The sequence below is a fragment of the Dermacentor albipictus genome, chromosome 3, assembly GCF_038994185.2.
Source record: "Dermacentor albipictus isolate Rhodes 1998 colony chromosome 3, USDA_Dalb.pri_finalv2, whole genome shotgun sequence".
NCBI lineage: Eukaryota > Metazoa > Arthropoda > Arachnida > Ixodida > Ixodidae > Dermacentor > Dermacentor albipictus.
The window spans coordinates 124,963,170-124,983,512 of NC_091823.1; the positions used below are offsets into that span (position 1 = coordinate 124,963,170).

General features: G+C 42.2%; 1 protein-coding gene across 2 annotated transcripts in view; it reads left to right on the forward strand.

Moving 5' to 3' along the window:
• Positions 1-20,343, forward strand: part of LOC135909444 (MAM and LDL-receptor class A domain-containing protein 1-like) — a 251,164-nt gene that overhangs the window by 209,996 nt on the left and 20,825 nt on the right. For both annotated transcript variants that reach the window (XM_065441402.2, XM_065441403.2), the window contains exons 52-56: positions 3,192-3,285; positions 8,841-8,957; positions 12,286-12,536; positions 14,599-14,830; positions 18,693-18,815. In XM_065441402.2, the coding sequence (XP_065297474.2) occupies positions 3,192-3,285; positions 8,841-8,957; positions 12,286-12,536; positions 14,599-14,830; positions 18,693-18,815 (817 nt within the window). The remainder of the gene's footprint in view (positions 1-3,191; positions 3,286-8,840; positions 8,958-12,285; positions 12,537-14,598; positions 14,831-18,692; positions 18,816-20,343) is intronic.

Consider the following 20,343-nt stretch of genomic DNA (forward strand, 5'->3'; position numbering starts at 1 on the left):
CAAATATTTTTCTCAATATGCAGCACATGGAGATATCAAATTTAGTGAAATGGTGGGTATTTCATTGAAGTGAGTTACTGTTTTTTGCACACATGCATGCTCTATCATAAAGCGCCTAAGCATTTATGTTCCACGACTAAACGAATATTACAAATATGAGGCATTTTCTTCATAATATTTGTAGTTTACCTAATTGGAACATTGGGCCTTACAAGGAGCTTTCGGCGTCCAACTTCTTATCAAAAATGTTCGATCCAATTTCAAGCTAATGGATCCGATAATTGAGCTTTGTAATGATCAACGCTCACCAAGGTTACCCCACGACGACAGGAAGAGGACCGTACACCGACTGCACATGCAGTGACGACGATGGAATTAGCAAAAAGAATGGGGTTAATAAAATGTTGATGGTATTATGAGGATGATGGCATAAAGGCAATAGGTGATTCTGAAGAACTCACGATAAGTAACCTCTACACAATTACCATGTCATGATGACTGCGACATTATCGCGACGACAGCGTTACGACGAATGTTTGAGGAAAATGGCGGGACGATGGCAATATGGCGACAATCGTATCAAGGAGCTGGAATGAGGACAATGACAGGAACATGACACTATCACGACCGTGGTATGACAACTAATTCATTAAGATCACCATATCTCTACGGAAGACGCAATTACAACGCTGGCATGCCATTTGTGACATAATCACGATTGAATTATTAAATTATTTTGTTTTACGTGCCTAACAGCGACCTGATTATGAAGAATACCGTAGTGGGGAACTGCGGAATAATTTGGACCCCCTGGCGTTCTTTAACTTGCGGAACATTATAAAAACACCGGTGTTATTGCATTTCACCCCATCGCAATGTGGCCGTCGTGCCCGGGATTCAATCCCTCGACCTACTGCTTAGCAGCCCAACACCACCATAACCACTAAGCAACCCCGGCGGGTAATGACGATGGAATGACCACATCACAATTATGATGGAATGACATCGTTGCAACAGCGAAGGCGGTATAACGATGAGCGTATGACGAGAATTTGATGACGTTTCTGAAATTATGACCATGTTACGACAGCGTTACGAGAGCGACAGGACCAAAACAGGAGAACCATGATCATATGACGACGATGGAACGACCATGACCACGAGGGCATACGTAGTGGCTCATGTTAGTGGACAACGATAGATAGATAGATAGATAGATAGATAGATAGATAGATAGATAGATAGATAGATAGATAGATAGATAGATAGATAGATAGATAGATAGATTGATAGATAGATAGATAGATAGATAGATAGATAGATAGATAGATAGATAGATAGATAGATAGATAGATAGATAGATAGATAGATAGATAGATAGATAGATAGATAGATAGATAGATAGATAGATTAAAATTGATCACAGGTACCGTTTTCTCCGTTCCCAAAAAACGCCGCTAATATACATTGATGTGTGTGGCGTACAGCCGATGTGTCGTGGCCTCCCGTAGACCGACAGACACCACTGAACTAACATTTGAATAAGGCTACAGTTTTTATAGTATTTAGTTTTCTGGAGTTTCAAATAGCATGTACGGGCGTAATGTGGGCCTACCCGCCATGGTTGCTCAGTGGCTATGGTGTTGGGCTGCTGAGCACGAGGTCGCGGGATCGAATCCCGGCCATGGCGGCCGCATTTCGATGGGGGAAAAATGCGAAAACACCCATGTACTTAGATTTAGGTGCACGTTAAAGATCCCCAGGTGGTCGAAATTTCCGTAGTCCTCTACTACGGCGTGCCTCATAATCAGAAAGTGGTTTTGGCACGTAAAACCCCGTAATTATCTTTTTCTTTAATCTGGGCCTGACTGAGGCCCGGGCGCGAGTCGAAGCCGAAGCTCCTATGGGCAAGCCCTGCCCCGGCCCGAGTCAACAATTTCTTAGCCGGCCCGAGCCCGTTCCTGGCTTTAGGTGCAGCCTGGGTCCATGCAGTGCTTTAGTGAGGAGCATAGTTACCAGGCATTTTTATAACTGGTTCCAATGCAATTTTTGTTAAATGCAGCAATGGCAAAGAAACTGCGGTGTGGCTAACAAAGCCCTACCTAATGTTCAGCGGGGATAACGTGACAATTAGTTCCTCAATCTGTTAATTTTGCATGCTGTTAGCAGGATCAATTCGTTGGTACAGCAAATGCAGAGACGTAAAATAGAATAAAAAGGGAAATATCGCATTATTTGACAGACGGTTGATGCCATGTATGAAAATAACTGGAGTGCATCATCCACTATAAGTTTACTTTTCAGGGAAATAAGCTTTGCTTAAAAAAGGAAAAAATGCAGTATTGGAGCAGCATTAACTGATAATTACCACGTCATTGGGGCTAAGAAACGTTCATCACGAGCTGCTCTGGTAATTAGCATTATGGCTGTCCTGAGACTCAGTAAAGCCGTTCGTACCTTACTTGACAAAGGCCCAGAATTACTATTTTGCATCTCACAGGTGTTAAACTGCCATGTATTTCAAATAGACGAGTCTAATGTGTTAGGCACATGGGATTTGTGATTTGCGCGAGATAATTTGGACTCGTGGCACTCATTAGCGAACCGTAAAAATACTAAAGCAACTAAGTTTTCGGGCTTATCAGCTTCATTTAGGAAACAAACAAGCAAGTATACGGCTCGTCTATGTTTCACGTAAACTTTAATGAAACCTAATGAAGTGGCATGTATTAGCTTTATTTTAGTAGTGAGCACTATCTTCGCCTTATCAGTTTTGAAGCTACTTATATGTCCTTGCAACATGAGTAATTGCCAGCGGAACAGTCGTGAGAATATATTCTGTAAACACAATGACAAGGTAATTTGACAATGTTCTATTACTTTTGGCCCATACAAATACGTGGGTCATCAGTGTTTGGGTTGACCAATACAGGAAAGCATTATCACGGCCTTTCGCGCTAAGAATTTTTCAGATTTGCCTTCATGCCCACCTTTCAGGAGTTATCGGTAGTTTATTTGAAAGACGGGTATATATTCTTGCTCAGAAGAGTACTGAGAGATGTGAGTGTACAAGCGGGAAAACATTGATACGAACATGTTCAGGATGCTTTGTTCGTAGATATCGATGACCACTGGCAGTAATTTTTTCCAGCTGTCATTAATGGGTGTTTATTTTACATAACATATTGCAGCTTGTCTTTGAAGCCATGCTCATGCCAAGCAACCCCGGCATGATCGCCATTGACAACTTCGTCCTCAACGACACCCGTTGCAACAGCGATGAATGTACGTAATACTTCTTTTAGCATCGTAGAGTTAAATTTATTCGGAGCTTACTAAATGGTAATTTACTAAATAAGTATTCCTAAGGTATCTGTAGAGTTCAATGGAATATATATTTCAGCTATGACACGTGATGCAAAACTATAGAATGCACTATGGTGCTGTGAAATATTAAGGCCTATGCCACATTTCCTTGATAACGTTGAACGCTGAAAGAGAAGGGGTGGCCTTCACCCCACGAAAGCTAACAGTGCTGCATATACATTGCAGTTTACAATACATCAAAATGATATAGGTTAAATAATGAACAGTTGTATTTTGACAGGGGCTTAAATTGCTATTGCTATTGCGCAGCGAGGAGGAGAATATTTAAATTAGTCTGCTAGGTTGAGTGATACGATTTAGGCAGGAGTGCCAGCAATAACAGTAGCAGAGACTGGCAGTTACGCCGATGGGTGAAGTACTAGTGCTTCGGAACTAGCCAGCTATCACTCCCAGCTGAGAGTAATAGCTAGGCTTAGCGCTTTGGTTTATCATTACCCTTGTACGTTAAGGAGAGTCTATGCGTGGGCGCAATTATACGCGGATGTGACGTACGTGTATGGAACAAAATTACTGGCAACCTGAAAAGCTTCAACGGTCCGTGTAGGTCTTGTAGAGGTGTCGCACAGGCGCTATCTTCACTCTCCTGTAAGCAGCGGCGCAGGAATATTGCATGGCTTTCACGTTGCGAGACGTTTATACAATGAGCACTAATACTTCGTTTGCAGTTTCTAATATTCAGAAGATTTAGAATAAAATACATTCGCTATGAATCGAAGTTCTCTCGCCTGTTTGCCGGGCTGCGACACTCAAGCAATTCTGTCATGCCCAAAAACATCGGAGATTTCACCCGCGAACATTTGTCGAAATTTACCCCTGCGCACCAGTCGAACTCCATAGGCAACGCTTAAAAGGATACTTTATTTCAAGATACTGGCCGAGTTCCAGCAAATTTTAATGAGCTGCGTCGGGATGGTACTTGGTTCTAGTGACACACACATTTCCGGTATTTGACATTGTTTTCGCTTTATAGCAGTCTTTTGGTCAGGCCAAATCACTGCTATAACACAACCCTAAGTGCCGACATATTTTCATAAATGCTATGTTATTGCAAGGACATACGCTCTACAAACTATGTCGGTCTTTTCAAATATATTTCATGGAAGCGCTGCCCATAGATTTGCGCTGGTACTTTGCGGCGATGTTCAGCAGGTTGTCAAAGGGCAATGCGAAAATTCCTGGGGCAATAACTGAATCAAGAATATAGACCTATTTGAGCTGCTTTGGCGGCAGTGTAGCGTAGCATCTACCATGCATATACCGCATAAGTAAACAGGACGAAGCGTAAGCACAAGACTTGCTGGCAGGCTCCCTAGGTAAAGATATAGCATGCTGAAATCCATGGTGAACACCACGATGTCAGCGACAGCAACGCTGACTGCGGAAGTTCACCTGGAAAGTGCACATGATTGCGATTCTATTAAAAGTAACTTGGAGTAAATTAGAGTAAATAAAAGTAGCAGGGTTGAAATGGCGCGTGACCCCGGCGCAAGACCCCGGCGAGGGTGAGTGGGGCTATACTAATCCAGGTACAACCAAATTAGGAAGGCCCACTAAGCTTGAACAAAGACACTCCCTCACCAGAATAGAAATTAGCCTCCCTAGTGCATCATTCGGCCACAACCTCCCCAATGATACCTACAATTAACTCATGGCCCTCAGTCCCCAGCCGCTGCGCAGCACCTGTACAAGGCGGCGGTCAGACCTGTAACGCAGCAGAAGAATCTCTGGGTCCGGACAGGCCGCCAATGGAAACTGACCCTGTCAACCTTTAATTGTCTAACTCTGACGAGTGAAGCTAGCTTAGCAGTACTGTTCGAGGAACTATCAGACATTGTTTGGGATATCATCGCCCTTAGTGAGATTAGAAGAACTGGTGAGGCTTATACGTTGCTGAATAACAGCCATGTCCTCTGCTATAGTGGTCTCCTTGATAAGAAGCAATACGGAGTAAGATTCTTAATCCATAAGGACATAGCGGGTAACATTGACGAATTCTACAGCAATAATTAGAGGCTAGCGGTAGCCGTAATCAAACTTAATAAGAAGTATAGTTGAAACGTAGTACAAGCCCATGCTCCGACATCCAGCCACGACGATGAGGAAATAGATCAGTTTTATGAAGATGTTGAATTATCGATGAGGAAAGTCCAAACTTGGTATGCAGTTGTAGTGGGTGACTTTAATGCAAAAGTGGGAAAAAAGTAGGCGGATGAACAGGCAATTGGCAATGGCAACTACGGCGTCAATTCTAGGAACGCTAGAGGAAAGGTGCTGGTAGAATTCGGAGGAAGGAATGAGCTGAGAATAATGAACACCTTTTTCAGGAAGCGTAGGAAGAGAAGGTGGGCCTGGAAAAACCCTAATCTTGAAAGAAGGAATGAAATTGATTTCACACTTTCTCATGATCCCAGCATAGTGCAGGGTGTTAAAGTGATAGGTAGGTTAAAGTGGAGTGATCATAGGTTAGTAAGGACTAGGATTCACCTCAATTTGAAGAGAGAAAGGGGAAAATTAGTCAAGAAGAAAGAGGTCAATTTGGAGGCAGTAAGGGTAAAAGCCGACAAATTTAGGCTGGTACTTGCAAAAAATTTTCACCTTTAGTACAGAGAGATGATGATGACATACAGCTAATCAATGAAACCGTAGCGAGGTTGACTTCAGAGGCAGCAAATGAAGTGGGAGGCAAGGCACCAAGGCAACCAGTAGGCAAGCTCTCCCAAATAACAACAAACCTAATAAAGAAACGACAAAGAAAGATAGCGTCTAACTCAAGAAATCAGGTAGAATTCGTGGAATTGTCAAAAATGGTCAACAAGGTGAAAATAAGGGATATTCGAAATGATAACGCGATAAAGACTGACGAAGCCATAAAACATGGACGCAGCCTTAAATCAGTGAGAAGGAAACTTGGCATAGGACAAACCAAGATGTATATACTGAAAAATAAGCAGGGTAATATCGTCACCAATCTCGAAGGTATAATGAATGGAGCAGAAGAATTCTATACTAACCTGTACAGTACCTAGAGGACTCCATTCCGAACGATAATGAACAGGATACAGAAACTCCTCCTATAACTAGAGATGAGGTCAGAAGGGCCTTGCAATGCATGAAACGGAGAAAAGTGACAGGAGATGATGGAATAACAGTCAATTTAATCAAAGATAGAGGAGCTATAATGCTTGAATAACTGGCGGCTCTCTATACGAAATGTCTATCAACTGCAAGGGTCCCAGATAACTTGAAGAATGTAAACATTCTATTAATCCATAAAAAGGGAGACATTGAAGAACTGAAAAATTATAGGCCTGTTAGCTTACTACCAGTAATATATAAAATATTTACCAAAATCATCTCCAATAGGATAAGGGCAACACTAAATTTTAGTCAACCAATGGAACAGACGGGCTTCAGGAAGGGATTCTCTACAATGTGTCACATTCATGTCAGGCTATCGAAAAATCCACAGAGTGCAATAAGCCTCTCTGTATGGCTTTCATAGACTACGAAAAAGCATTTGATTCAGTACAGATACCAGCAGTCATAGAGACATTGCGTAATCAAGGAGTACAGACCGCTTACGTAAATACCTTGGAAAATATCTACAGAGATTCCACAGTCACCTTATTTCTGCACAAGCAAAGTAGGAAGATACCTATAAAGAAAGGAGTGAACAAATATTCAAGCTATTAAACTGGGAAGGTTTAGGAGTAAGCATAAACGGTGATGAGCTCAGCAACCTTCGGTTTGCCGATAACATTGTTCTACTGAGCAAAAACGTGGACAACTTGCAACAAATGATTGAGGACATTAACAGAGAGAGTGCAAGAGTGGGGCTGAAGATTAATATGCGGAAGATTAAGATAATGATGAACAACCGGGCAAGGGAACAAGAATTAGGATTACCAGTGAACCTCTAGACTATGTGAAGGAGTACGTTTACCTAGATCAACTAATCACAGGGAACTCCGACCATGAGAAGGAAATTCTCAGAAGAATAAAAATGGGTTGGATCACATACGGGAGACATCGTGATCTCCTGACTGGAAGCTTACCATTATCATTGAAAAGAAAGGTATACAATCAGTGCATTTTACTGGTTATGACATATGGAGCAGAGACTTCGAAACTGACAAAGATGATCGAGAACAAGTTAATGACTGCGCAAAGAGCGATGGAACAAAGAATGCTAGGCATCAGTTTAAGAGACAGAAAGAGAGTGGTTTGGAACAGAGAGCAAACGGGTATAGACGACATTCTAATTGACGTGAAGAGAAAAAAAAAGGCACTGGGTAGGTCATGTAATGCATAGAGTAAATAACCGTTGGACCATTAGGGCGACAGAATTGGTACCAAGGGAAGGGAAGCCCAGTAGAGGATGACAGAAGGCTAGGTGTTGCGACGAATTGAGGAAATTTGCGGGTGCTAATTGAAATCGGCTGGCGCAAGACAGGGGTAATTGGAGATCGCGGGCAGTGGCCTTCGTCCTGCAGTGGACATAAAATCGGATGATGATGATGCTGATGATGATGATGATGATGCGCCAAAATAAGTTACATACGAATATATTTAGCAAATATTAGAGACTAGAGATACACCATGACGAAACTAAAATATAGAGAAGCTTAATTTACCCATGAATCAGTGTACCCCTTCAGCATGAACTGCAGCAGCTTTTACTTCTTTCAGGACAAATGTACTTGTAAATATTCATGTGTCATAGTAATCAGCACAGTTCAGTATAGGAGGTTAAGCAAGTTTCCCAATCAGATCATGACGTTTAAGTTTAACTATGGCCTCATTATTGCAGCCAATGAAAAATGCCTTCATGTTATAGTTTGTTGTCTCTAGTTTCCCAAAGATTGAGTTTGCAACATAGTTGTTAGTTATTGTTTACAAGATAAGCAATAGAAAATGATTGCTGGTTTTTAATCACTTAACTTTATCTATAGTAATGATTATATATGTTCACTGCAGAGGAGACAGTTCAAGTACAGCTTCCTCAAATCATTTGGGAAAGAAATGTAGGACAACCTGCGCTCTTTTTTCCAAATTCGCTCGGAGCTTTGTTTTTTTGCATATGTGCAATGTCTCCGCTCAACCGTACAAATCAAGCGTTTGTTACAAATATTTTTGAGGTACTTTTCCCATTAAGATGGGATATGTTTATTATCAAGTACGGTAATCTGTTATGGATTCATTTTTACGTGGAATTTTTTTAGTAGTAACATTCTGCTCGCAGCTCTCAGCAGCCACACAGCCAAGCCTTTTAGTCGCAGATCCGCGAGCGCACAGTAACATGTCACTCTGCAAAATTGTGGCTCTTTTCCCCTTTAAGCACGTGGCGCAAAGCAGTGAGGGCGTCATGAAATTTGAAAACTGTATGGAGATACTTTTTTTCATGGACTGCGTACTATAAATATTGTGGTCTGTTTTGTAATTCTTTCAAGCAGCTGGAGTGTGCAACTTTGAGTGGGACTCGTGCGGATGGCAGTTGCACAACTGGGAACGTACAAGTGGACGAAGCAGCAGGTTGCCTTTAGTTGATCAGTCTACTAAGTCACTCTCAGGTAAGCTAAATAATCACTTGGAGATTCTGCTACTGTTTCAGAATTTCATGGGGCCCGTATACTAACTTCTTGTCCAGAACTGCTACTCGCTACACAAAGCTTTCAACCCGCCACGGGGGCCAGTTAAATATTTTTTCTCGTGAAACACTATAATTTCACCCAGTTTTCAACCAGCTTTGACGTTTTGGATGCAGCTGCACGTATTCTGTATTCTGTATTTTGATGAATCTGGTAACTTTCTGGCTATGCACAAATCATGTTCCAGCTTTATTTCCGGAAACTCCAATTTATGCTGCCAAAGGTATGCACGCGCACGTTTTCCAAGGTATTTCAGGGAAATGCACTTCTTTTCTCAAGAGAGGCACAGATATACTTCGTTCAATGTCAAAGATTGGTAACGCATGAAAATTGTTAGCAGTGTTTGCTCGAAATAAACCCGGATGTCCTATAACCCCCTTCTCTAATAACAGTGTCTTCAGTTCTACCTAAAGGAACCTCAGGCACACATCTGAAGACTTGTATGAAGATACAGGCCTGGTAAAGGCCTGTATAACCTACGAGAACAAAGTAATGTCATATTGCTGAGCTCATGTAAAATGCTATTCAGCTAGCTATTTTACTTCGATATTCAAATCGCTGGTTGTGCTTCTTTTAGTATTTATTCATGTGTGTTTACCATAAAAAAATATCCTGGACATTTTTAATTGTCATGGCGAATACAGGAGGTATTCAGAGACCTAGATTGGGAAGAAATGGGGATAAAGGTTAATGGAGAATACCTTAGTAACTTGCCATTCGCTGACGATATTGCCTTGCTTAGTAACTCAGGGCACCAATTGCAATGCATGCTCACTGACCTGGAGAGGCAAAGCAGAAGAGTGGGTCTAAAAATTAATCTGCAGAAAACTAAAGTAATGTTAAACAGTCTCGGAAGAGAACAGCAATTTACAATAGGCGGCGAGGCACTGGAAGTCGTAAGGGAATTCATCTACTTAGGGCAGGTAGTGACTGCGGATCCGCATCATGAGGCGGAAATAATCAGAAGAATAAGAATGGGCTGGCGTGCGTTTGGCAGACATTCTCAGATCATGAACAGCAGGTTGCCATTATCCCTCTAGAGAAAAGTGTATAATAGCTGTGTCTTACCAGTACTCACCTACGGGGCAGAAACCTGGAGGCTTACGAAAAGGGTTCTACTCAAATTGAGGACGACGCAATGAGCTATGGAAAGAAGAATGATAGGTGTAACGTTAAGGGATAAGAAAAGAGCAGATTGGGTGAGGGAACAAACGCGAGGTAATGACATCTTAGTTGAAATCAAGAAAAAGAAATGGGCATGGGCAGGACATGTAATCAGGAGGGAAGATAACCGATGGTCATTAAGGGTTACGGACTGGATTCCAAGGGAAGGGAAGCGTAGCAGGGGACGGCAGAAAGTTAGGTGGGCGGATGAGATTAAGAAGTTTGCAGTGATGGCATGGCCACAATTAGTACATGACCGGGGTTCTTGGAGGAATATGGGAGAGGCCTTTGCCCTGCAGTGGGCGTAACCAGGCTGATGATGATGATGATTCGTAAATGCGCACGTAATGCACTTTCTCATCGTGCGTATTCGCTCCAACCAGAGCTCTTCAATTGTCCCAGTTGCGAAACTACTTATTGGCTAATTTTTCAAAATAAGTGGATGCTGATGAAGCAATTGCATATGGCGTCTTTCACTGTTACATCAAATGTGAGACACCTAAATGTAGCAGTACCACGAGGTTGTGCAATGCTCCTCCATCCTCACTAAAAAAGACAAAACAATTGCGCAGTAAGTGCGACTTGCTTCATCTGTTCCTCAGTCACAACCTTCTTTCAGCACGATTTGCTCTATTGAGTGCTGTGTCACAGGAAATTGGCAGTGATGCGCTCAAGGAAAGTTATTTTGCCGGTGACTGGTGCCGCGTCATTCAAGTAATCCCCGCATGTTGCCCTTCAATGAAACTCCACGTTTAAGGTGGTTTCGCAAATGGAACGATCGAAAAGCTCTGCTCCCTGACATTGTTACGTGCTCATTTAACTAATATTTTAATGCGTAAGCATTTTTTGGCGAGCTCCCTAGTCCTGTCAGTGAAAAGTGTAATGCAGTGTATTTGCACAAAAATTTCTCATTTCGAAAGTTAGGATGTTTAATCCTTTGGATAGTGTAAATCTAGATGACTGGTAGCTTTTAGGAGGTTAGGAACAACTTAAAGTAAAAAATTAACTTAGTACATAAGTAGAGACACATAATAAATGAATAAATACAGGCACATAGGGCTTGTTAGAAAACGCATGGGGAAGCCAGTAGCAGGGGTGGGCCAAATGAAATTTGGGGGTGGGCCGACCTAAAATTCGGGTTTCGGTCAACTTGAAATTTGGAGGTGGGCCAAGTGAAATGTGGGCGTGGGCGAACTTTAAATGCGGGGTGGGCCAACTTAAATTAGGGTGCAGGACAAAACGAAGTTTGGACATGGGTGAAGTGAAATTTGGAGGTTGCCGAATTTGAAATTTGAACGAGGGCGAACTGAAATTTGAGGGTGAGCCAACTCGAAATTTGATGATGGCATAACTTTAACTTGGTAGTGGGAAAGCTTAAATTTGGGGTGGACAACATGAAATCACGATGTAGGCCGACCGATATTTGAGGGTGGACCAGCGTGAAATTTTGGCGTGGACAAACTTAAATTTAGGGGTGGGCGAACTTAAATTTGGTGATTGGCCGAGGTGAAATATCGCAGTGGGCCAACTTCAGATTTGGGGTGGCCCAACGTCCTATTGAACGCTGCTGAGCGTCCTTCAAGTTATGAAGATCTCGTGGTCAAGCTAGCGCGTTGAGATGCTTGGCGCGTTTTGATTGGGCCTTACCAAAGTGCAATCCGAACCGAAGCAAGAGCTTCCGTGAGCAACGAGCGCGTGCATAACATAGGCTTGCGACAGTGAGGGTGACATGGCGTCGCGGCGATGCACTGTCCCCTGGCGCAACGCTTCACGTTCTGCCGCGGCAGCTGGCGTGTCCTTTCTGCCGCTGTGTTCCGTCAAAGCGCGCACGTGGCCGTCGTTCCGGCTCAATCGGTACGATTGCATTGAAGGTTGCGGATGCGGCGCGAAAATTGTACAATTGTCTACTAAAGCCTGACCATTCTTCGGCACCGGGTGGAGGCGCATAAGCTAAGAAAAGCAAGTAAGCGAAACTAAGCATAAACGAAGGCACAGCCGAGGCAAACAATGATTACGCATTAGTAGGCGATTCTCAGAATTTCCGTAGGTTTCTTTCGTTTCAGTCAAATGATGTATAAAATTACAGGAAGATACGCCCTGGCGAAGGCCCCTGGCGGCCGCATGGTGAGCCCTCAAAGCTGGTACGATGGCACTCAACAGAAGTGCCTCCGCTTCTGGTACTTCCTCGCTGGCTCCCGCGCGGAATCGCTGAATGTCACCCGATTGCTCAACGAAGGCCAAGATGAGTCACTCTGGTTTGATACTACATTCAGTGGCAGAAGTCGAATGTGGTATCAAGCATCTGTTAACCTGGCCGTTTACGACAAAACACCTACGGTAAGCGGCTCTCAACTATCCTTGAGCCATACATTACTAATAGAGAAACTAACTTCCTTCAATGCTGGGTAGTCAACCTTCGCATGTCCATGCCTGCTAAGCATGAATATTTTAGCATAGCAAACGGAGAAAACGCAAGCAAACTTGTTTTGATGTCTGACATTGTTCTTGTTGTGTTAGTGTTGGTTAAAAAATTGGGTTTATTTTCAACCTGTGCTATGTGCAGTCTGAATCACTATTTATACTTGAGCTACACAAAGGTGACAGCTGCAATATGTTTCAATATTCAGAATAATGCATTACACTGTTCACCACCTGTGGTCATGAGCAAACAACAAATTAAGCACATGCGCAATTTGTGATGTGTGGGCAACGATGTAACAAAGACAAAGGTGATGCCTGACTTTTGTTGAGAGAAAGGTGAAGGCAGATATATACACGAAGAAGTACGGTATATCTCTAAATAACTTTAAGAATTCAGCGCCTATTGTATCGCAGAAGCACATACCAATTCTCGAGAATTTACCAAGAATTGGCACACACCATATGGCACATGCCCAATATACAAACAAAAAATATAGTCATTGAAAGAAACCATTAACTGCCATGAGCTGTTGCAGTAAGGCAGGGCTGCCAAGCATGTGGCCCGCGAATAGGTTATGAGTGGTCCGCGACAGAGTTTAAAACTATAGTGCACTGCAATATGCATGATTGTGCTGCAATCATGCATTGCGCAATCATGCACTCAGGCCTAGCATTGTGGTATGATGAGGAAAACAATAACTTTTTTTTTGCCAACAACAGCGAACGACATGAACCATTGGTGGCATCGCAGGCACGTTAAAAATTTCCTGCGAGCGTCCAATCTCTTGCTGGGAGCAGAAACGGCACACAAACACCGCAAAGACTCGTCAGTGTATTGTTGGGACACTATTCTACGGTTCGGCTTCAGGGCAGGGTGTCACGCACAGAGCCACTTGTCTACACCTACCGAGCGCCTAAAATGTGGCGGTTGGCCTGCGTAATACCGGGGCGTCGCACTAGGCCGACTAAGTGGACCCACGTCATCGTTCGTCTCTATAGCTGAGTGTTGCTTGTTATTAAGAGATGAGGCTGGGTGGGGGGCAGGGGGGGGGGGTGTTTGAATGAAATGAATGAGTTTATTTCACATATTTACAGCTCGCCCCTTGTTATGAAAGCACAGAATGCACAGAATGAAAGCACATACCTTAATAAAAGCGCACTACATGTCGGAGCACTTTCGATACCTGAGCAAACACCACACACAGCACCCGAGATGTCCACTTTTAGGTATTAGTTCTTCCTAGGTTACTCAACGAGGGAACTGAGTGACCTTATCCCGGTAGATATCAAAGGTCAAATTGTTCACAGCGCTCCACTAAAGTTGGTCCTACCAGTTCAATAATTCAAAGGTACTTCAAATAGTGCTTGTCTTACCAAGTTCTTCAGCCTCAACTTAAAACGAACAAGGGAACCAAGAAGGGTTTATAAATAACCAATTCACAAGGCTTTTACATCTGGCCGAAGTGAAGGTTGCAAGAAACACATTTGTGGGAAAGAATAATTTTGACGGTTGAGAGTGTTTGTTTTTCAGCTAAATGCAGGAAAGCTCTAGCATTACCCAACCGGTATGATGCCGTCACAGCTATTGAGAATTATATATGTGAGCTCATTAATAATAAGGTTGTGCAGTGAAGAAGCTGCATGGTTTGGTACAGTTGACAAAGCTTTCCCAAGACAAGGCAGAAACACACACACACACACGCACACACGTACACGCACACGCAAAGAAACAAATGAAACCAGTAGCTTCGTATGTACGACTGTTCGACTGTTGCGTCTTCTGCTGTGTGTAGTTTTCGTTGTAAGCTCAAAGGTGTGAATGAACTACGACTTCCATTTCTGCTACAACCTAAGGCTATTACTGCGGAGGAGTGTATACTGATGCCAAAGTATGCTATTCTTACATCATTTGTACACAAACGCATCACTTCTTCTAGGCTTTTGAAAGAACAGAAAAATTGCTTTTCGCACCCCACAGATCGTCTTCGATGCAACTACCTCTGGTGACCCGGGAACAGCTGTAGCCGTGGACGACATCACACTGGGGAATGTACCTTGTCCTTCCCCCGGAAGCTGTTCCTTCGAAGAGGATATGTGTAACTGGTTCAACAACAAGGATTTCACCTACGCCCAATGGTATCGACACCGTGGTGCTACAGTTTCTAATTCGAGTGGTGTGCAGAATGACCACACGTTGGGCACAACTGAAGGTAAGACATTCTTTTCATTCTGTAATATGTTGCTATTCACCGAAGAGTGTTGTAGAGATTGAAGATTTAACCAGTCATGCCCAGTTGACTTGTCATTATTCTTGCATCGGATTTTCACATCAATGATCCTTGAATGCAGCAGGCAATTAGCGTTGCATTCAGATAGTCAATGCTGATCACCGTTATTAAACCGCTCTGGGGCTGCAGAACTGGAAAGGGTGTCCCGCGTGCTATCCTTTTGATAAATTGAATTGCATCGATGCATCTTAGAAGGTCAAGTCAGGCCACTAATTTATTAATCTCTCAATAAGCACACATTGTTGTCAACGTTGTTATAGCGCTCTAATCAAATACTTGATAATAAAGGAGTGACAGAATGCAGACACCTCGAAAACTGAAAGCTTCCGCAGGGTCAAGCAAGCATTTCAGGAAACAAACAGCATATGTTTTGTACAGAAGTCGCTTATGTACATGTACAGCTGCAAACAACGTGAAAGTAGAAGCGTGGCACATATTGGTTATCAAAATATTAGGAGCAAGTGCGGCCTCAATATTTCTGTTATGCCAACTTCAGTATATGTAACGGTAGCTGAATACAAATGCCGGTCCACAGTTCAATATTCGACAAAGCCTGCACTCCCATAATCTCCTGACTTCCATCATAGTGTGTGCCCATCAAACATCATATGTATATATATATATATATATATATATATATATATATATATATATATATATATATATATATATATATATATATATAAGAGGGTGGTGCCACATTTAATTTGTATATATATATATTTACATGTATGCACAGGTCTGGTATGGTTTGGTTCCCGGTGTGCAATTTCCGCACAGTACCTGAACTTCTTAATTTTTTTGACCTGCCACACCAGTTTTTTCGAGAAACACAACTTTTAGAATTTCCCTTTCCACAACTTAGGTTATCATTAACTACGCCCCCCATTTTCTTCCTAATGGCATCTTCGCTAAATTGCAGCCACAGTGACGCCTTTATATCAATGCACAACTTTATTAGGCACTTAACCATATACCTTAAGAAATCAACAAAACATTGTCTATTAATCGTTTCACTTCATCTCTTGATTTGGAATCTTTTTATTTCAAAACTCTATATAGCTTTCTTGTTTTAATTTTTTTTTGCTCTCGCCCAGGCTTCATTGTTAGTTTTATTTTGGGTATAGTTTGATAGGGCACTTATAAAACCACCTGCTTCTTGCCCATAGTGAGTATAAGTCACTGCTGAGAACGTAAACAAAACATAACACATGAGGCATCGTTGGCTTCGTCTGATCTTACTGCATCAGATTTCTGCAATTCAGGCTTTCTTCCTCATTGTTATCTCAGCCATTAAGACTAATCCTAACAACTTATCGCACCAAAAATTTGCGCACAATTCCTCCGTAATTACTCTACACTTATGCGAACAGCGGAATCGCGTCATGCATCATGCTACGAATACTGCAGCCGGTTTCTTGCCTCGCGGTTTCCTCTGGGCAACTGCGGCGTCTTAGCGGTGCCGCTGTGAAGTCCGTGTTAACCGGGTGGCGCATACACACTGGGACCCAAAAAGGCGCCAAAGAGGTTACCTAAAAAGCGATACATACCCAGTAGCACATACCCACGTGAACGACTCACATTTTACACGGCACTTAGTCCCCGATCGGCCCTCATATATAGACTGCACTGCACTACTTTCGGGATCGACCCCCATTTTTGGAGGGATAGCTAGGTAGCCGTAAAGAAATTGGTCTGACTGCCGACAATGCTCTTAGAATTCAAAGGCGGCTGAAGTTTCTAACTGCACGAACCAGACAGTGCTTTGGGATTTCTTTAAAAGCTTGTGCATGCTTTGATGGCACCCATTTCCACCAAACGGTATTTTCATTCCTGCAATTTCTATTTCATACGCTGTTTAGCCTGCTTTCTGGGATCACAATTTTTTCAACTCTATGAATTTCATCTATGACGCACCGTATATTTAACATGAGAGTGAAGAATACTAGCGAGAATTTTCTACAAAGCACTAACCTACATGGTATAAATAATTTTACGCATAAACGAGGAACCGGTCTATGAGTAAATCAAGGGAATCCTCGCTGCTTGCTGCTTCAGCAACTGCCAGCTGTCCAACCCCTGCTGGCTCTTTTAGTGTGACATAATTTATATACCCAGAAAGATGTATGCTAACGATGTCACAAAAATGTGTACCAGCTGCAATCATGAATGACCCATTCAACAGCGTGGACACTTTATCTTCATAGGATTTGGTATTAAATATTTCCGGTGGTTGCAGCCCTTTAGTGCGTTAAGTAGCCGGGATGCTTCTGTGAAAAATTGTTACAGCATTGCTTTTAGCGTATTGTCCCCACATGTTTTACCACAGTCTATTAATGCCACCAAGTATTGTTTCAACGTATCAAATAAGATTATACACTATTTGACACTATACACTATTTGACTATTATACAAGCCTATGAATTATTCGCCATAAAACTATGAGATCTAGATTTCTGCCACGGAGGCCTTCGTGGAGCTGCCATTTTTTCGCAATGCTAAGAATACCCTACAAAACATTAGTGGCAGACATTCTCATGAGTGGTCTTGAAAAAGAAATTTTTCTCAAAAGAAACTATTTTTCCCTTATAAGTGGGCGCTCAGCATAGAGAAGGGACCAGCTCTGTTATTTTGTCAAGTTTGATGCAGTTTAAAACTGTAGATGACGTCCGACACTTACGAACAGAATTATTTCTGCTAGAAGACACATCGTATTTTTTCTCGTAGTTTAGCCAAGTAAACGACATACTCCTGCTGTGCTTAAAATGCAATGGGGACGCGCACACAAGCAAAGAAATAACGAAAAGCGCAGACTGCTTATTTCTGTCTTTCATTTATTTTTCTACATGTGTCCTCGTACCCTTTGAGCATTAGTTTCAATAAATTTGAAATGACACGCCCAACTTGCAGTAATTCTGCGCTCCTGCTGTTTCTTTAAAATAGCAGGGAGAACTAGGCGCTTTGTTTCAATGCAATGTCAAAGGAGTAAATGAATTTAAATAGTGGTAATAAAAAACTCTATATGGAACAATATATCGAATGAGGTTGCCTTACGCCTGATCCTGTAAGATATATTGCGCCCTCGCGAGACAATATATCGAGGCGAAAATCTACTGTTGCACAGGCGTTCAAATACTATGAGTAATTGTACTTGCCACCCTTTTGATTAAAACTCGACCGGCACATCAAGCGAAGTAGAACAAAGATTAATGTGGGAGAATAATGCTTTAATACGAGGCGTTTAATTATACACGGACACCAAATATTTCGTCAAACAGTGCTGTTTGAGAAGATAGCACCAACAATGCGACAAGGTGGTGGCAAATACACACATAGCGCTGTGTGTGCCTGTTTTTGACCGTATGTTGCATTGTTCCATTGAATATGTTACAATACATTCTAGCTGAATTGAATTGAATTGACTGCTAGGGGTATACGTGTCAAAATCACGATCTGATCATGAGGCATGCCACAGAGTGAGACTCGACAATATTGACCAAATGAGGATATTTAACGCGCACAAAATACACGGTAAAGAGGTGGTTTTACATTTTGCCCCCATCGAAATGTGGCTGTGACAGCCTGAATTCGATCCGGCAATCTCATGCTTAGCAGCGCAAGGTCAGAGCCGCTAAATCCCCACGGTGGGTCCTCCTAGCTGAGACTGAGGTCTAAGCGTGGTGTTTTTTGATGTCCTGCACGTATGATTATATGCTGTCTTGAGTTTTCCCACTCATTCTACATTCCATACCTCAGCGTTCGCCGTATTTGTTTCACTCTGCAGGGTACTATCTCCTGCTCGACGCAGCTGACTTGGCAAGGACTTCAACTGGTAACCTGAAGAGTGAGAATATACCTCTGGGTCCATCGGCGTGTTTCAAGCTTTACTACTTTATGAAAAAAGATTGTGAGTTTGCTGCTTCAACATATATTCATAGTGATATGAAGTAGAAACCAACAAGGAATGACGGTTAGAAGATTCCCCCCCACTGAAATGTTTCGTACGCACTCCAATAATTCCATATCTTGCCCGCTTGATTCCTATTGAATTTTCACGAAATTTAAGTTTATTACATATAGATTCTTTAACAGTTATTAGGAAAGCACAACGATAATACATAAAAAATTAGACTGAATTATGAAACGTTCCTTCAGGGTTATGTCACTGCCAACTTTAGACTACTTTTACTATTTCTGCAGATCAGTATATAACAATCGAATACAGCCGTAAATAGTTCAACAATATAATCACCACCTCCAGCAACATACAGTTTTTTAATCCACAAGGGCAACAATTAAAACTAAGTGCTAATACCCATTTGCTTTACTGTCGCTATTGAATGCGCAAATAGAGCAAAAAAACGATCTTTCACTTTGAGCAATAACCATAGAGAGCTACTGACAAGAAGCCTTTTGTTTGCAGTCTCAATACACTGACTGACTGCTGCAAGTTAGTTGTACAAAATATTCCTCCTCGCATATCACTTGTAAGCTGTTGTGAGAAATGTTCACAGCTTGCCATAATAAGAACACATTATATAATTAGGTGCCTTTCTTTCGTGCCAATGTTTGCACGTACTTCCTAATGTTCAAAACTCGGTATCAGAGCGAGAAGCAAAGAAAAGCAAGAAGGTTAACCAGACGCACTTCCTGTTTGCCGCCATGCCCTGGGAGATAAGAGTAACTGGGTGACAAGAGAAAAAAGAAGACAAGATAGAAAGAGCACTAATTTTGCACACGCTTGAAGTTGTACACCAAGTTCAAATCAGTAGTATCACTTTATTATACAGGGTGATAATTTCTAAGTTTTATGGAATTTTTCAAACCACCGTGTTGCAGATAACATAATTTTTGTCCTTGGGCGGGATTATTAAAGCGAAAGCCTTATATGTCTCGTAAGTCAGTCGACCTTGAGCAAAAACGCGTCGATGATACGAAACGTCCAAAAAGGCTACGAACCCTCGACCTGTCATGGGAGTCGAACTAAGACCAATTGTGGGTGTCGAACGCAACAACTTTGGTGTTAGTGAAGGTGAAGTTAATTCAGGCACAGTTAATGAAGATAGACTTAATCCACTCGAACCCATCACTTCTGATAGGAATCCAACCCTTCACCAATGGGCGAGTCGAACGCATGACCTTCGGTCGGAGTTTTTACCCTCGGCCTTTCGTGAGAGTGGAACGCTACACATTTGCTGGTAATTAAAGCGAAGGTAATTAGGATACAGGTAGTCAAGATATAGTTAATTAAGACACTCGAACCCCTTAGCTTGGTGGGAACCGAACCGACGACGTTTGGTGTTAATAAAGGTGAAGGTAACTAAGGCATACATAATTAATATAGTTAATTAGGACATTCAAACCCATGACCTCGGGTGGAAGTCAAACTCTCGACGTTTGGAATTAAGAGGGATCACTAAGCGAATTAAGGGGGA